Source organism: Hyperoodon ampullatus, assembly GCF_949752795.1.
Source record: "Hyperoodon ampullatus genome assembly, chromosome: 9".
In the NCBI taxonomy this organism is placed as follows: Eukaryota; Metazoa; Chordata; class Mammalia; order Artiodactyla; family Ziphiidae; genus Hyperoodon; species Hyperoodon ampullatus.
In genome coordinates, this window is record NC_136922.1 from 102,220,005 (window position 1) to 102,235,854 (window position 15,850).

General features: G+C 62.1%; 1 protein-coding gene across 1 annotated transcript in view; it reads left to right on the top strand.

Annotated features, from left to right (window-relative positions):
- ZNF862 (zinc finger protein 862) overlaps positions 1–15,850 on the top strand; it is a gene marked incomplete at both ends in the record, with an annotated part of 67,603 nt that overhangs the window by 24,490 nt on the left and 27,263 nt on the right. The window contains 39 exon segments of the mRNA XM_079711875.1: positions 227–604; positions 740–819; positions 1,747–1,910; positions 2,477–2,523; positions 2,632–2,823; positions 2,917–2,999; positions 3,003–3,122; positions 3,368–3,473; positions 3,476–3,502; positions 3,633–3,692; positions 3,869–3,935; positions 4,045–4,210; positions 4,349–4,489; positions 4,579–4,734; positions 4,991–5,095; positions 5,182–5,355; positions 5,735–5,777; positions 5,780–5,862; positions 6,137–6,261; positions 6,510–6,551; positions 6,785–6,941; positions 6,944–7,088; positions 7,337–7,338; positions 7,342–7,495; positions 7,632–7,748; positions 8,166–8,281; positions 8,494–8,548; positions 8,551–8,591; positions 8,593–8,659; positions 8,805–8,932; positions 9,037–9,179; positions 9,284–9,330; positions 9,648–9,865; positions 10,181–10,276; positions 10,426–10,486; positions 10,772–10,899; positions 11,104–11,233; positions 13,866–14,056; positions 14,101–14,302. Of these exon segments, the coding sequence (XP_079568001.1) occupies positions 227–604; positions 740–819; positions 1,747–1,910; positions 2,477–2,523; positions 2,632–2,823; positions 2,917–2,999; positions 3,003–3,122; positions 3,368–3,473; positions 3,476–3,502; positions 3,633–3,692; positions 3,869–3,935; positions 4,045–4,210; positions 4,349–4,489; positions 4,579–4,734; positions 4,991–5,095; positions 5,182–5,355; positions 5,735–5,777; positions 5,780–5,862; positions 6,137–6,261; positions 6,510–6,551; positions 6,785–6,941; positions 6,944–7,088; positions 7,337–7,338; positions 7,342–7,495; positions 7,632–7,748; positions 8,166–8,281; positions 8,494–8,548; positions 8,551–8,591; positions 8,593–8,659; positions 8,805–8,932; positions 9,037–9,179; positions 9,284–9,330; positions 9,648–9,865; positions 10,181–10,276; positions 10,426–10,486; positions 10,772–10,899; positions 11,104–11,233; positions 13,866–14,056; positions 14,101–14,302 (4,557 nt within the window).

Here is a 15,850-nt window from a genome sequence, read left to right on the forward strand (position 1 = left end):
TCTCCTGACTTCGCCCCTGCAAGCTCCCTCTGCACCCCCTGCTTGCCGCAGTGGGTCTGCATGGGGCCGGGGCTGGGGGCTGGGGAGGAAAGCCCTGGGGAGAGGCGGGCGCAGGGAGGAGGGATGCTCTTGTCCTGTGCATCACACTCTGCCCCCAGCCCTTTGGGTCCCTCCAGCCTCCGCTTGCTCTGTTCTCTCTCTGCTTCTCTCTGCTGTGCACCCCCAGGTCAGCCCACGTGGTCACCCTGGACCCCATGGAGCCAGTGCTCAGCCTCCTGTGGCCCTGCCCCACGCCACCAGCACCGCTTCTGCACCAGGCCCCCCAGCGTTACACCATCCAGCTTGGCACCGCTGCCCCCACTGGCTTCAGCCCCACCTCCTTGCCCAGGCCCTGAGGCAGAGGAGGAGCCCTGCCTCCTGCTGGGGTGTCACCGTGAGTCCCGTGGAGCCCAGATGTGGCCTCTGCGCCCCGCCTTGCACCAGCCAAGCCCTCGCCACTCCTGTGTGGGCGGCCTCCGGAGCCGGACCCCACCCGGGGGCCTGGGGGATTACTGCGAGGGCCCTCGGGCCCAGGGGCCCGCCTGCCAGGCTCTGCCATGCCTAGGTACCTGCCGGCGACGGGGCTGGGTCAAGGAGCAGAGGCGGGAAAGCTGCAGGGAGCATGACGGGGAGACGGGCCGGGGTGGGCCGGGGTGGGCGACCCACCCAGCTCTCTGCCTATCCTGTCCCCTACCCCCAGTGACCAACTGCACCGCCATCCAAGGGGCCGAGTACAGCCCCTGTGGCCCTCCCTGTCCTCGCTCCTGTGACGACCTTGTGGTAAGTCTGGGTTCCTGAGGGTCACTTTGCGGGACGGCAGGGTGTGTTTGGGGTGTGGCCCCTCTGACCTGGGGTTGCCCTGCAGTGGTGGGAAGGGGCGGGGTCAGCGCCCATCAGGGTCCCACTTGCTCCAGAGAGAAGTGGGAGCGAGCCTCACCCAGCAGCCCTTGCCTTCCTTACCGCATACGTTTCTCAGTTTAAACGTTTTATGACAGAAGCAGCATAAACACATCGGAAAGGGCAACCATCCCGTTATATCATCGTAAACCCAAGGGGCGTATCGGCTCACGGGCCTTGCCTCCGTGCGCGCGCGTGTGCGCATGCGCCTGCGGGGTGTGGGGCTATCCTCTGAGCGCCCGCCCAGGACCATGGAGAGGGACGCAGGCAGGCCGCCGGGGTCTGTGTCCTACGGCGCCTGCGCGGTGGTGAGGAAGCCGACCCGAATCAAAAATGCTGAGAGAAGGGCTGGGGAGAAGGGAAGCGCTTGGAGGCCCTGCTCGGACCAGTCCGGGGAGGTCGGGAGGCTCCCAGGACGGGGAGGCGGTGCCTGGTCCCGGCCTCCCCCAGGGAGCCCCAGCGCCTTCCCAAACGCTCCCCTCCCCCCAGCTTTCCAGTCGCCTGCTCCCTACGTTCTAGGAGGTCTGGGAGATGCCTCGGTCCCCACTCAGCCCTCCATGGGGTTCACGTTTGGAGGCCTCTCCGCCCAGGGAAGCTCCTCTCAGGCTCTCCTCTCCCTCCCCTCCTCCCCTGGAGGAGAAACTCCGGTGGACAAACTGAGTGTAGAACGTAGCAGTTCTGAACTGGAGCCTCGCACCTTCTCCCCTCTGCCCCCCGCCCCCTCCACTTCATCTTCCCTCCTGGGCGCCCCTTCCCGGTCCCCTCGGCCCTGCTTTCCGCTGACCGGGGCCCTCCCTTGCTGTCCCCCAGCACTGCGTTTGCCAGCCAGGTGGTTACTGCCCACCGGGCCAGGTGCTGAGTGCCCACGGCGCTGTCTGCGTGCAGCCCGGCTACTGCAGCTGCCTGGGCCTGCTGACCGGGGAGCGGCACCGTCCCGGCGCTCAACTGGCGAGGCCCGATGGCTGCAACTGCTGGTGAGGCGGGCGTGTGGGCAGGATGCAGACGCAGGGGTGAAGGCACCGTGTGGGTAGGATGCGGGATGCAGGGACAGGTGCAGGGGTGAGGACAGGACTAGTCCACTTTGTGTCTCATGCACCTGAGCTCTCCCGGTCTCAGCGGATGCACGCTAGGCTCCCACAAGCCCTGAGGAGACGTGGCAGGCCCCCTAACCCCTTGTCTGACAGGTGGGGAAGCCGAGGCAGCCAGCGCCGCAGTTCTGGGAGACTTTGGAGGGCTGGGCGTGTGCTGTGAGGGGGAAGGGGGCGGCGGTGTGGTGTTTCCTCCGACTGTCTGGCCCCTGTCAGCAGCAGCGACCTGTGATCGTTTCCCCATAGGACAGAGTCCGTAGGACACCTGAGAGGGCCGTGAGTGGGACAGGGAGCAGGGGCTGGAGGCGCTAGAGAACGGGGAGGGTGACTGAGACCTCAGAGGGAAATGGGGCCGGGCGGAGGGAAGGGAAGGCCGATTAGGAGGGGTGTGTGCGGAGGACCAGGCGGGACTGAGCTGCCCTCTCCCTCCTGTGCCTGCGGGCCCTGCCCAGCACCTGCTCGGAGGGCAGGCTGACCTGCACAGACCTGCCTTGCCCAGGTATGCACCCCGCTCCGGGGGATGAGGAGAAGCAGCCCGGGGGCGCAGAGAGGGTTGGGTCCGGGGGAGGGATGGCTGCACCCCAGTGCCTGCCATTTGCCTCCACAGTGCCTGGAGGCTGGTGCCCGTGGTCAGAGAGGACGGCATGCTCCCAGCCCTGCCGGTGCCAGATGAGGACCCGCTCCAGGGCCTGCACCTGCCTGGCTCTTCAGCATGGAGGGGTCCCGTGCCCCGGGGAGGCGGGGGAGGTGGGGGCCCAGCATCAGAGGGAGACCTGTGCCAGCCCCCCTGAGTGCCCAGGTGAGATGTCCCACTAGGTTGCTCCAATCCCAATAGGCTGGGACCTCTTGGGCCTCCTAAGGCAGCTGGATGATTTTTGTCTTCCTGTCACAGTGGATGGAGCCTGGGGCCCATGGGGACCGTGGTCTCCCTGTGACGTTTGCCTGGGGCAGTCCCATCGGAGCCGAGCATGTAGCTGACCCCCCACTTCTGAGGGAGGCCGGCCGTGCCCTGGGGGCCACAGGCAGAGTCGCCCCTGCCAGGACAATTCTACTCAATGCACAGGTGAGGGCTTCTGTGGAGCTCTGGAGGGGTCCCTTGTAAGGCTAGGAGATGCTGCCTCTGACCTTTGACACACCCCCCACATACACACTTGCATGTCACTTTCTTTGAGGGACAGCCCTTAGGTCACTCACCCCGTGGAACTGGGGCAGTATGAAGGTCCGAGCGGGTTGTGGGCATAGCAGGAGGGCTTATCGCCCGACAGTCGGGATCCCCCAGGGTGGACCCCCTCAGCACCCACCCTCTCTGCTTCCCTCCTGCTGTAGACTGTGCAGGTGGCTAGGGTCTTCTCCCCTGTGGGAGGCCCTGCCCCCGCTCCTGCCGGGACCTGTCCCCCGGGGTCGTGTGCCAGCCAGGCTCGACAGGCTGCCAGCCCAGCTGTGGGTGCCCCTTGGCCAGCTGTCCCGGGACAGCCTTTGTGTGTCCCCAGCCCAATGCTGCTGCCAGTAGCACCCCGGAGCCATGGGTCAGTGCCTCCCCTCCCCCTCCCAATGGCCCCCTGAGCATGGCAGCACCCGCCTACCTGACCCCTGCCGCTCTGCCCACAGGGGCCAACCTGGGGCTGTGGGATGGGAATGGGCAACTCCTGCATCCTTGGGCTGGTCCAGGTTGGGGCTTCCATCTCCTGTGTCCAGGATCCAGGTCCCCATGGGGTGGAGTCTGGTAGGGAGGGAGAAGGCAGTAGGGTACGAGGAGGGCTTGATGGGGCTGAGCCGTCTGAAGTGCCCGCCCCCACTCCTGTGTCCTCAGGGATCCCTGAGAACCAGAGCCGGTTGGTCCGCAGGGTCTGGGCTCAGCTCCTGGAAGAGCCTGGAGCCCGGGGAGGGGGCGACTGGACCGTGTGACAACTGGTGAGCCAGGAGGGTGAGCCAGGGAGGGGGTGGACTGCCAGCTGGGCAGTAGGGCCCTCGGGGAAGTGGGCAGGGCCCTGTCTTCTGAAGCCGCTTTCCTTGTCCCCAGCACCTGTGTGGTGGGCATCCTCCAGTGCTCGGAGGTGCAGGGCTCCTGGGGCCCCTGGGAGGACGGCAGTGCTTCATGCGGAGGAGGGGAGCCGCTGTGCTCCCGGCGCTGTGCCCCGCCGCCCTGCCCCAGGCCCGCCCACCTGAGCCGCACCTGCTGCACTCAGGTCTGCAGAGGTGAGCCCCAGCCCAGGCTCGGCCCTGGACACTCCGACTGAGCTGATTCCCACTTTGGCCTTTGACCCTGACTCACAGGTGCCTTTTGACCTCTCCCACGCCATCTCCACAGGCTGCCCCTTACCCAGGCCAGTGATGGACAAGTGAAGGAGAAAGGAGGCAGACTCGGGCTGCGTGAGGTGTGGGGAGACCGCAGGAGCGGGCGTGGCACGGGCCCTGAGGGGCAGGCCCGGAGGGTGTTGTTGGCCTGTCTGGGGGTGGGCGCCGGGGTGAGTAGAGGCAGGCCGCAGGGTGGGCACAGGAGGCAGCGAGGGCAGCGGGGCCGGAGCTGGGCACTGACACAGGTGCTGCCTCAGAGGCAGGCTGCCCGGCCGGGCGTCCGTACCGGGAGTGCCAGCCCGGTGAGGGCTGTCCCTCCTCCTGCGCCCACGTCACTCGGCAGGTGGGCTGCTTCTCCGCTGGCTGCGAGCAGGGCTGTCACTGCTCCGAGGGCACCTTCCTGCACCATGTCCAGGTTAGAACTCACCCTGCCTGGAGCCCACGCCCCTCCCCTTCCCTGTCAGCTCTCACCTCTGCAGACCCTGTGGCCTCTGGCAGCCTCTAAGCCTCCTGACTTAGAGCTGGTGACACTGAACCCTAGGGAGGGGAAGGGACACTCCAAGTCAGGAGACAGTTACCGGCAGAGTTAGACTCAGACTCAGGTGTCCTGGTTCTGGGCTGAGGCCCTTTCCTCCTCCCTTGCTCCCCGCTGGACGCGATGCTCATGCCAGGTGCTGGTCCAGCAGCGCTACCGACACCAGGGCCCAGCGCCCGGAGGGCCCCCCGCACATGACTGGACGGCCACTTCCGGCCTTGCCTCATCAGCAACTGCTTTGGTGAGGCCCCAGGAGCGAGAAGCCAGGGAGCTGAACGCTGACAGGGGCCTCCCGGGCTCCCCACTGGGCCGCCCGGCCCCCCTTAGAGTGATGCTCTCAGCGTCCGCAGGACCTCAGAGTGGTTGCCCACGCCTGCACTGAGCCTGCCCTCGGCAGCCCAGCTACCCCCGGCCTGGCCCTCAGCGGCCCTCTCCTCACAGCTGCTCCTCCCCAGCCCCCCGCCCCCAAGCCGTCACAGTTCTCCCACTTTGCAGCTGCAAGTCCGCCTGTAGCTGCCCCCAGGCACAGTGGGTCTTGCCCACCTCCTGCTCTAGCTGCCCTCCGTCTCTGCCCCTCTGCCTCCCATCTGCCAATCCCTGGAGCACCTGCCGGTGCCAGGCCCCGAACCCCATGCAGCTCCCTGGCTCCCCACGGTCCAAACCGTCCTCACCCATCCCTGGAGGCACCCACAGGGGCTGAGTGGGTGCTGGACAGGGCGACACTGGTCTGTCCTTACGTGTAGCAGGGGGACAATCTTGCACTCTTACTGGGTCACCTCAAGGGGATGTGATGGGACTATGCGCTGTGCTCTCTGGGCTTGGGGAGCAGAGGGTGTCTCCGGGCTGCCCCCCACCAGCCTGCCTGCCTCTCCCCCCCGAGGACAGCTGCGCACCTCCTTCTGAGTTCCAGGCCTGCGGCTCTCCCCGCCTGGGCTCTGTGCCACACACCTGAGCCGTCGGCTCTTCCAGGACCTGCCACCCTGCCAGCCTGGCTGCTACTGCCCCGAGGTGAGGCGTGGAGCTAGGGGAGACGCCCCAGGAGGAGGGGTCCCCTGTCCACCCCCACGCCTCCTTCCCTCCGTGACGTCCAAGATGAACCCCTCTCCTGCAGACCTGCGGTACCCGGGGCCTTGACAGCTCTCATATTCTGCCTCGTGGCTGCTCAGCCATGCCTTGGCTCCGCACCACACACGTGCAGCTGCTGTGGGCCCGGCACGGTGCTGGCACTAGGGTGACGAAATGATTGCCACACAGCCCTGTCCTTGTGTCCCCTTCTGCACAGGGGCTGCTGGAGCAGGCTGGCGGCTGCATTCCCCCAGAGCAGTGTAACTGCCAGCACATCTCAGGAGAAGGAGCTGGGGTGACCCTGGCCCCCGGGGACCACCTGCAGCTGGGCTGCAAAGAGTGGTGAGTGTTGGGGGCAGGGAAGGTGGCACCAGAGCACTGGGACCAGAGAGTGGAACGGGAGGGGGAGGGGTTCCCCAGGGCAGCCTGCCCCGCGCAGAGAAGGCCAAGCTAAGCCCCACGGGCCCGGTCCCAGCTTCCTCCTGCTCCAAATGAGCCCAGAGCCCAGGTTACCCCTCCGTGAGCCCCCTGCCCGCCATGCTGGGCTGGGTCCTGCCTCCCGAGCCCACCCTGACTGCCCCCTCCCACAGTGAATGCCAGCGTGGGGAGCTGCAGCGCACCAGGCTGTCAAGGTAACTCAGGACCGGGGGGACCAACTGACTCCGTTTGCCCAGGGTGGAGAGGTGGGTTTCCGGGACTTGAAACTTTCATTTCTAGGACCAGGACGGTCCCAGGCAAACCAGGATGGTTGGTCACCCTGCCCTGGCCCCCTATACCTCCCTCAGCCTCTCCTGTTTCCGGACCTTCCTGGTCACAACCTGAGCCCCTCCCTCCCTATCTACTGTGGTCTCTGGGTCTGGGGGAGGGTCCCTGGGAAGGCTGCTCACGTGCCGCCCTTCCTAGGTCTTCTGCCTCTGAGCCGCTGGTCCGAGTGGTCACCCTGTGGGCCCTGCCTGCCGGCCGGCATGCTGGCCCCTGCCTCCAGGACTGCTGGCCCGGGGACCCAGCTGGCCCCTCCTCCACCTCGGTCCCCACGCTGGCTTCAGAGCAGCACCGCCACCGCCTCTGTTTGGACCCCGAGACGGGGAGGCCACGGGCCGGGGATCCAGACCTCTGCGCTGTGCCACTCAGCCAGCAGCGTCTCTGCCCAGACCCTGGAGCCTGCCAAGGTGACGGGAGGGGCGGAGGCCACAGGGGGCGGGGCCTGGAATGAGGTGGAGTTGGGCCTGGCCAGGTAGGGCTGGGCCGCGTTGTTCACGTCAGTGTCCCAGCAGTTAGCTGGCCCGCTCCCCCTCCGGCTAGTCCCCAGGGCCTGCTGGATTTGAGGCCGGAGGGTCAGCAGCTGGAAGGGGAGGAAGGGGGCTCAGCTGGAGGCAGGAGCCGGGCCTGGGGACTGACTTCCGTTTCTTCTCCCCAGATTGATGCCAGTGGAGTCCCTGGGGGGCCTGGAGCCGCTGCCAGGTACCCTGCAGTGGGGGGTTCCAGCTGTGCTGGAGAGAGGCTGGAGGCCCCTCTGGAGGAGGCTGCCAGGGGCCATGGGCTCAGACTGAGAGCTGCAACATGGGGCCTTGCCCAGGTAGCCGGCTCCAGCATCGGAGGACGGGCCAGGGCTATGGCACCTGAGGGGGATGCTGCCTCTGGCCCTGGAGGTGCCCAGGGAAGGCTCGGGACTCACGAAGTCCCAACACAGACTCCTACCTTCTGGTCCGCAGGAGAGGGCTGCGAGGCCTGGGACCCCGTGCCCACCCTGGACTGTGCCGACCACTGCCCAAGAAGCTGTGCCGACCTCTGGGTCCCCGTGCAGTGTCTGCAGGGACGGTGCCACCCAGGTAGCCAGGCCACGCCCCCAGCCCAGCCCGGGAACGCTGGGGAGCCCGCGCCTGCTTCGCTGCCTCCTGCTCCCAGAGAGCTTGTGACCTGGGGCGGGCAGACGGCTGGGTCATGAGGTATAGGGCAGCAGAGTGGATCTCTGGGTCACTTTCAGCAACCGGCTGGGGGTCCTGCCCGAGGGAGCCTTAGTCAAGACAGGCTGCGTCCTAAGGATGCTCTCAGGAAGCCTCAAAGTTTCCCAGGTTGGTGCCCACACCCAGGGCAGGTGGAGAACAGGTCACGTGGGGGGAGGGGTGGGAGGAAGGGTGCTCCAGGGCTGCCTGAGGCTTTGGACTCCAACTGGCTAATAGAGGGATCCGTCACGTGCGCCCGCCCCAGCCCCGGACCCTGCTCGTCCTCCCCACCCGCTCTCCCAGGCTGCCGCTGTCCCCCTGGCCAGCTGGTACAGGATGGGCGCTGTGTGCCCGTGTCTTCTTGCTGCTGTGGCCTCCCCAGCCCCCGTGCTTCATGGGTGCTGGCTCCGGCCGAGGGGGTTGGCTGGACAGCAAAAACTGGTGTGGCTGCCCGCCGGCGGCCAGGCAGGGACACGGGGAGCTCTGGGTGGGAGGCTCGGGCCAGGTCAGGGTTATGGGCCTTGCTGGAGAGCAGAGGCTGGGTTCACCCTGACTCTCAAGGGTCTGAGCCCTCCCTGCACTCCGCGGCCACAGCACCTGTGTTAACGGGTCCCTGGTGTGCCGCCCCCAGGAGTGTCCAGCCCTCGGGCCCTGGTCAGCCTGGAGCAGCTGCTCTGCTCGCTGTGCTGGGGCACCACCCAGAGACATCGGAGCTGCAAGGAAGGCCCTGGGGGGGGCACCGTGCCAGGCCCAGGACACGGAGCAACGGCAGGAATGTAACCTGCAGCCCTGCCCCGGTGAGCACCCAGGGCGCTGGGTGCCTGCTGTTCCCTGCCGTGCTGCCGAGCCCAGGGCCCGTCCCGGCTGATCGCCACGGCCGGCGGCGGGTCCCGAGGCAGCCCCCTCCCTGGGGCACCACCTCACTCTCTGCGCTCCCCCCAGAGCGCCCACCTGGCCAGGTGCTCAGCCCCTGTGCGACCTCGTGCCCGCGCCTCTGCTCGCATCTGCAGCCTGGCACCCTCTGCATGCAGGAACCCTGCCAGCTTGGCTGTGACTGCCCTGGAGGGCAGGTGGGTGCGGGAACCATGCCCTGACTCTCCCGTGATGGAGCATGCACGTGGGGGGAACGGGGGCGATGGTCCAAGTGTAACCGGAGCCTGCCCTGCCCAGGCAGCTGCTGTGCAATGGCACGTGTGTGCACCCCGCCCAGTGCCCCTGCACCCAGCTCTCTCTGCCCTGGGGCCTCAGCTTGACTCTTGAAGAGCAGGGCCAGGAGCTGCCCCCAGGGAATCTGCTCACCCAGAACTGCACCCGCTGGTGAGGGCTGGGAGCGTGGGTGGGGATGGAGGGAGGGGTTGCTGAGAACGGGGGTGGGGAGGAAGGCACGGCAGGCATCTGAACAAGAGCATCTGTCTTCCCAGTGTCTGCCAAGGTGGAGCCTTCAGCTGCCGCCTCGCTGACTGTCGGGGTGAGATGTGGGCTGCCCAGATCCCTGCTGGTCCCTCCAAAGCCAAGGCCAGGCTGGCCCTGATAAGGGGAGGGGGGCCTGCATGTCCTAGGCGGTGCTACCTCCACTTACCAAGCTGGGCCCCGCTAGTATTTGGGAGGGTGGATAAGAGCAGAGAGGTATATTCGGAAATCCAGAAGTCTGGAGGCTGCTGGAGCCGAGTGGGCAGCGCCGGGGACAGGAGCAGGGACCCAAGGGTGCCCAGTGTGGGAGAGGGGAGAATTGAGGCTGCACCCAGGGCTGACCCGAGCGGTGGGCTGGGTGGTCTTCCCTGGCAGAGTGCCCCCCCGGAGAAGTGTGGCAGCAGGTGGCCCCCGGGGAGCTGGGGCCCTGTGAGCAGACGTGCCGGGAGCCCAACGCCACAGGGACTCAGGGCAGCTGCAGTGCGGGGCAGGCCCTGGGCTGTGTGTGCCGGCGCGGGCACTTCCGCAGCCAGGAGGGCCCCTGCGTGCCTGCAGACCACTGCGAGTGCTGGCACCAGGGGCGTCCCCACCCGGTGAGACACCACGGCCCTCCATGCCCCCAGCCCTTCTTGACCCAGGCCTCTGGTCCACCGATTTGTCCCTTTACCCCCACTGGCTCCTCCCCTATACCCGGGCGCGCGGCAGTGGGCAGCTTGGCCATCAGCCGTCACGCTGGGACAGTCTCTGGCCCCCGGAGGCCCACCTCCCCTCCTGAAACTCTTGTTGCCGACGCCAGTCTCAGGCCACTGCCCTGGCCAGGCCCCCAGGCTGGGCTCAGGGCTGGGGTGGGATAACAGAAAAGTCTGCAAGGGGAGGGACGGAGAAGAGGCTCTCCCCACTCTCCCCAGCCCGGATTCGAGAGGCAGGAGGCCTGTGAGAGCTGCCGCTGCATCCGCAGGAGGAGCGTCTGCACCCAGCACTGCCCCCTGCTCACCTGTGCCCAGGTGCCCACCTGCAGCCCTGCTGCCCTCCCAGAGGGCTCCCCGGGCTCCTGCCCGGGTCCCTCCCCAGAGGCTGGTCTCGGAGCCTCAAGCAGGTGGTGTGGGGCCTTGGGCCATCCTCCTGAGAACACTGGGGACCACTCCCTCTGCAGGGCGAGGTGGCCGTGCAGGAGCCGGGGAGCTGCTATCCCACTTGCCGCCAGGAGACTCCGGGTATGCAGGGGACCTCGGGCACCTCCTGCCGTGCCTCTCCCTGCTCTGGGCCCTTCTCCCAAACCACTCCCATGCCTGCCCGGGGAGGCCCGCCTTCTCCAGTCCTGCCCACCATGGGGATCAGCAGAGTGAAGACCCCCCAGTGCTGCATCGAAACGCCTGGCCACCCCCTCCCCGACCTGCTCTGCTCAGGCCACACTCTTGTCGCCCTCACAGAATCCCCTCATCACGGCCTTCTCCCTGCCCTGCCCTCACCTCCTGCCACTCACGTGCCCCTCCCCACAGAGGAGCAGGCCTCCTGCTGGTGCCTCACTGAGCTCCACAACCTCACCAAGGGCCCCTGCTACCTGGACCAGGTGGAAGTGAGCTACTGCAGTGGGCACTGCCCATCCAGCACCAACGTCCTGCCTGAGGTGAGCAGAGAGAGGGGCTGCCGGCCTGGGGGAGTCAGGTCGAGCGGTGGTCCACAATGGCCTGTGGCTGTGAGCCTAGAACCCAGCCAAGGCCCAGAAGACACAGGGGACAAAGTCCATCTCACCGGCATACAGCTGATCAGAGCCAGGGGTGAGTTTTCACCAAGGTGGTGGCACACCTGCCATCTGGCCCGGTGACGGCAGAGGGGCTTGGGCTCCGGAGCCTGCGGCCTGCCTCCGCCCCTGCCACGGGGCCCTGGTCCTGCTTCTCCCTGCTGTGGCTCCACACGGCTCCTGGTGCCTGCCCCTCGGCCCATTGCGCCCCTCAAGGCAGGCAAGCCAGGACGACAAAGAAAGGCGTGGAAGAGCTAAGTTAACCCACCGTTCAGCGAGTGAAGGCTCGAGGGATGGAGGTTTTCCACATTTTAAACGTAGCCTTGTCCCAGAAGACTGATGGCACTCCCTTCCTCGCTCGCTCTCCTGGTGCGGACCTCCTTGGGGGCCCTTTGCCCACCCTGACTCCCCCAGCCCTGAGCCTGGAGAGCTGTGGTTCTGGCTCCGTTCTGGGCGCTCCTGGAACCTCCTGGGAATGCCTCCCAAATCACTTCTGGATTTTTTTTTTTTTTTTTTTTTTTGCAGTACGCGGGCCTCTCACTGTTGTGGCCTCTCCTTTGCGGAGCACAGGCTCTGGACGCACAGGCTCAGCGGCCATGGCTCACGGGCCCAGCCGCTCCGCGGCATGTGGGATCCTCCCGGACTGGGGCACGAACCCATGTCCCCTGCGTCGGCAGGCGGACTCTCAACCACTGCACCACCAGGGAAGCCCCTAATTTTAGTTTTTTAAGGAACCTCCATACTGTTCTCCATAGTGGCTGTATCAATTTACATTCCCACCAACAGTGCAAGAGGGTTCCCTTTTCTCCACACCCTCTCCAGCATTTATTGTTTGTAGATTTTTTGATGATGGCCATTCTGACCTGTGTGAGGTGATACCTCATTGTGGTTTTGATCTGCATTTCTCTAATGATTAGTGATGTTGAACATCCTTTCATGTGTTTGTTGGCAATCTGTATATCTTCTTTGGAGAAATGTCTATTTAGGTCTTCTACCCATTTTTGGATTGGGTTGTTTGTTTTTTTTGATATTGAGCTGCATGAGCTTCTTGTATATTTTGGAGATTAATCCTTTGTCAGTTGCTTCGTTTGCAAATATTTTCTCCCATTCTGAGGGTTGTCTTTTCATCTTGTTTATGATTTCCTTTGCTGTGCAAAAGTGGGACAACACTTTTATGATAGTCATTTCCTTACTTTCTGCAGTTTTACCCCTATGTATACATAATGGGAGGGCCACAAGGAAACTTTCTGGAGTACTGGAAATTTTTTATATTTGCTCTGGGTGTTGACTATATGGTACACATGTAAAAATACATTGAGCTGTACATTTAAGATTTCTGCAGTTTACTGTCCATTATTTGTATTATTATTATACATATTACATCCATATATATTACAAGCAAAACAACACATTGTTACTATTACTTTATATAATTTTACAACTTTTAAAGATGAGAGAATGGAGAGTAAATATATGTATTTAGAGTTTGGTTTTCTCTCTTCTATCTTTTCCCCTTTATATTCACCTTCTCCTCTGCAATAACTAAAGTGCAATTTGCCCACACCAGTCACCAGCTAAAAACTTACTTCCAGCCCTTAAAGGCAGCACACAATGCCTTCCACATCCATCCCTCGTGTCTCTCCAGCATCATTTCCCACCACTTCCTGTCTTACACACCTTCCCTACACACACTGTTTGCTCACCTCCCTGGCTTTGCTGAGGCTGTTTCTCATGCCCAATTGCTCTTCCTAGCAACACTCCTCCTCCCATTTTAGTTGGCTCAGGTTGCCATAACAAAATACCGTAGACCAGGTGACTTAAACAACAGAAATTTATTTTCTCACTGTTCTGGAGGCTGGAAGTCCAAGATCAAGGTGCCAGTATGGTCGGGTTCTGGTGAGAACTTTCTTCCTGGCTTACAGACAGCTGCCTTCTCTCTGTGTCCTTACATGGCAGAGAGAGAGGGCAAGCTCTGTGGTGTCTCGTCTTATAAGGACGCTGATCCCATCATGAGAGCCCCACCCCCATGATCTCATCTAAACCTAATTACCTGCCAAAGGCTCCACATCTAAACACCATCACATAGGGGTTAACACATGAATTTGGAGGGGACACCATAGCACCTTCTTTACGTGGCTAACTCCTACCTCTTGTTTTAACTCAACTCAGGCAGCACCTCCTCAGGAAATCCTTGACTAACTACCCCATATCGTCCCACCACTGCAACCTAAGGTGACAAAGTGTGCTTTAATAGAGTCTTGTGTTTACCTCTTTCGTTGCACTGTCTCTTCATTTTGTAGTTATGTTTATGGTCTGTTTCCTCAATAGACTATGAATTCCTTGGAGGCCAAGTTTCTGTTTGACTCAACTGAGCACTCCCAAACCTTTGCACAGTGCCTGGCAACATGACAGGCAACCAATGATGTTTTGTGAATGAATGTTACAAAAAGTATTTACCTCCTTGATTAGATACAGTCTGGAATCTTCAAGGTTGACATTCACCCTAAAAATGCGAGGGAATAGACGCAAGCACGAGCAATCTTATAGCCCAATCAGAGTACTTTGCCCTTCCTATAGGGCCTGGGAGAGCGTCGTGGGTACGCTACCTAGTAACCATCGCCGGGGGAGGGAGGCGGGAAGGGCGGAGAGCTAGCTGCTTCGTCCAATCGGGACCCCGTATTCCCGGAGCAATAGCAGCTTTGGGAGCCGCATACCGAGCCTGGACCGTGCTTCCCATGATGCCCCGCCGCCTAGGGCTAGGCTGCTGCCGTAAAGCGGCTCGCTCGGCGCGACGCAAGTACCAGCTGCGCGCCTCTCCGGGCTCCGCGAGCGCCACCGCCCCCTCTGACCAGGGACAGCCGGTTCCGGGCCGCGCTCCCTCCCCGCCGGGGCGCCCTCCTTTCCGGGGGTCCCGGCCCCCGAGGTGGTCGCGGCTACGGCATCCTCAGGCCAGGCCGCGGGGGGAGGGGGCGGCCTGGAGGCCGTGGCGGGGTCAGCACGGGCCACCGAAAGCAGGGCCATGGAGCCCAGGGAGTCGGGGAAGGTAGGCCTGGAAGGGCCCTGGGGCCGCCCACTCCCCTCCCGTAGATCCCTGATCTGGGCGAGGCGGGCGGTACAGGCGGAGTCCTCGCCGATGAGCCAGCCTTGCAGGGAGGGACTCGCCCGCTCGCCCGCTTCTTGCTCTGCACTTGGGCGGCCGACACCGGGCGAGTCCCGCGCAGCCTTCCGCTCCCTCCCCACGCGGCTGGCCTAGCAGCCCTCCGCCGAGCCGCCGCCCGGTTGACGCTGGGTGGGTGACCCGCTCAGTGTAGTAGTGCGAAAGTGCTTCCTGTTTTCCCGCACCACCACTGGCGTTTGGGAGAGGCCCAGCGTGTTTTAAGGCTTTGAGGCTGGATCGGACCCCACTGGGAGCCAGGCATAGGGGTCACCGAGAGGCAGGATGAGGGCTTGGCCCTGCCTGGATCCCCCTTCCCAAGAAAGGGCTGAGAAGAAAAAGACAAGGCATCCGGCATATTTCTTGCCGATTTCTGTTTCTAGCTTCTCTACTTCGTGGAGTTTCTGAGTATTGCTTAGAAGCATATTTCATAAACTTGCTTCAGGCTTTGAGCAAGAGGCTGTGAATTGGAAGAAAACGTGGGGAAGAGTGCTTGAACTTAGAGTTAAATGGGTTTGACAGGATTGCTAGAGCTCGGAGTCAGTGTCAGCAAAGACGAGCGTGGTCGCAGGCACTTGATTCGGAGACATTGGCAGCCTTTGGGGACCGAGATCTTTCTGGATATTATTTGATTGTTTCTTCTTTGGCACAAAGGGAATCTCCTCAACAAACGTTTTCGAGTGCATACTGAGTCTCTCCTTTAAAAAAAATTGCTCATTTAATAAACATTTGTGATCTGTGACTTAAGTTGATGGAGACGCCGGGAGTATAAGAATAAATACGAAATGACTACTTTCCTCCAGGAGCTTTCCTGCAGTTTTCACTTCAATAACATGGACAAGCCTGGAAGGGTTGTCCAACAGACAAAAGACAGAAAGGATAGTGAGGTTATTTTGATGCTGTACTTTTTCCTGGGAAGACTGGGAAGGACTCTGAATTACAAAAGAATTACAAACTCCTTGCTTAATCATCTCTTCCGTACGCCAGCCTCTCCACAAGCTACAGTGATGCATTTTCCAGATGAAACAACCTATAAACAGTCCAAGACAATAAAGCTCAACAGAACCTAACCAGAGAAAGATTGAAGGTGAACTGCATGCCAGCCTCATGCTAAGCACTTTAGGGGATACCAAAAAAGGAAAGGAAATGGCTCACACCCTCAGGTAATATCCTGAGGTTTAGTTTAGACTGAACCTGAATTTGGACAGAGGGGGAGCAAAATGCAGTAGAAGAAGGGCTATAAACAATTGGCACTGGGCTTCCCTGGTGGTGCAGTGGTTGAGAGTCCGCCTGCCGATGCAGGGGACACGGGTTCGTGCCCCGGCCCGGGAAGATCCCACATGCTGCGGAGCGGCTGGGCCCGTGAGTCATGGCCGCTGAGCCTGCGTGTCCGGAGCCTGTGCTCCGCAACGGGAGAGGCCACAGCAGTGAGAAGCCCACGTACCGCAAAAACAAAAAACAAACAAACAAAAAAAAACAATTGGCACTTAAAATTGGAATTAGTGATTTGAGGTTGATTTCAAGGTATTCTGTTCAGTTGTAGGCTTTCTTAGCCTTTGGTGTGAGAAGAGTGAAATACAAATATTTTGGGAGGTAGAGGAAAAAATTTATGTCCATTTCAGGCCCAACCATTAATTGAAAACACTGGGGACTGGAAATTTCACCCTTGATTCTAATCACGAT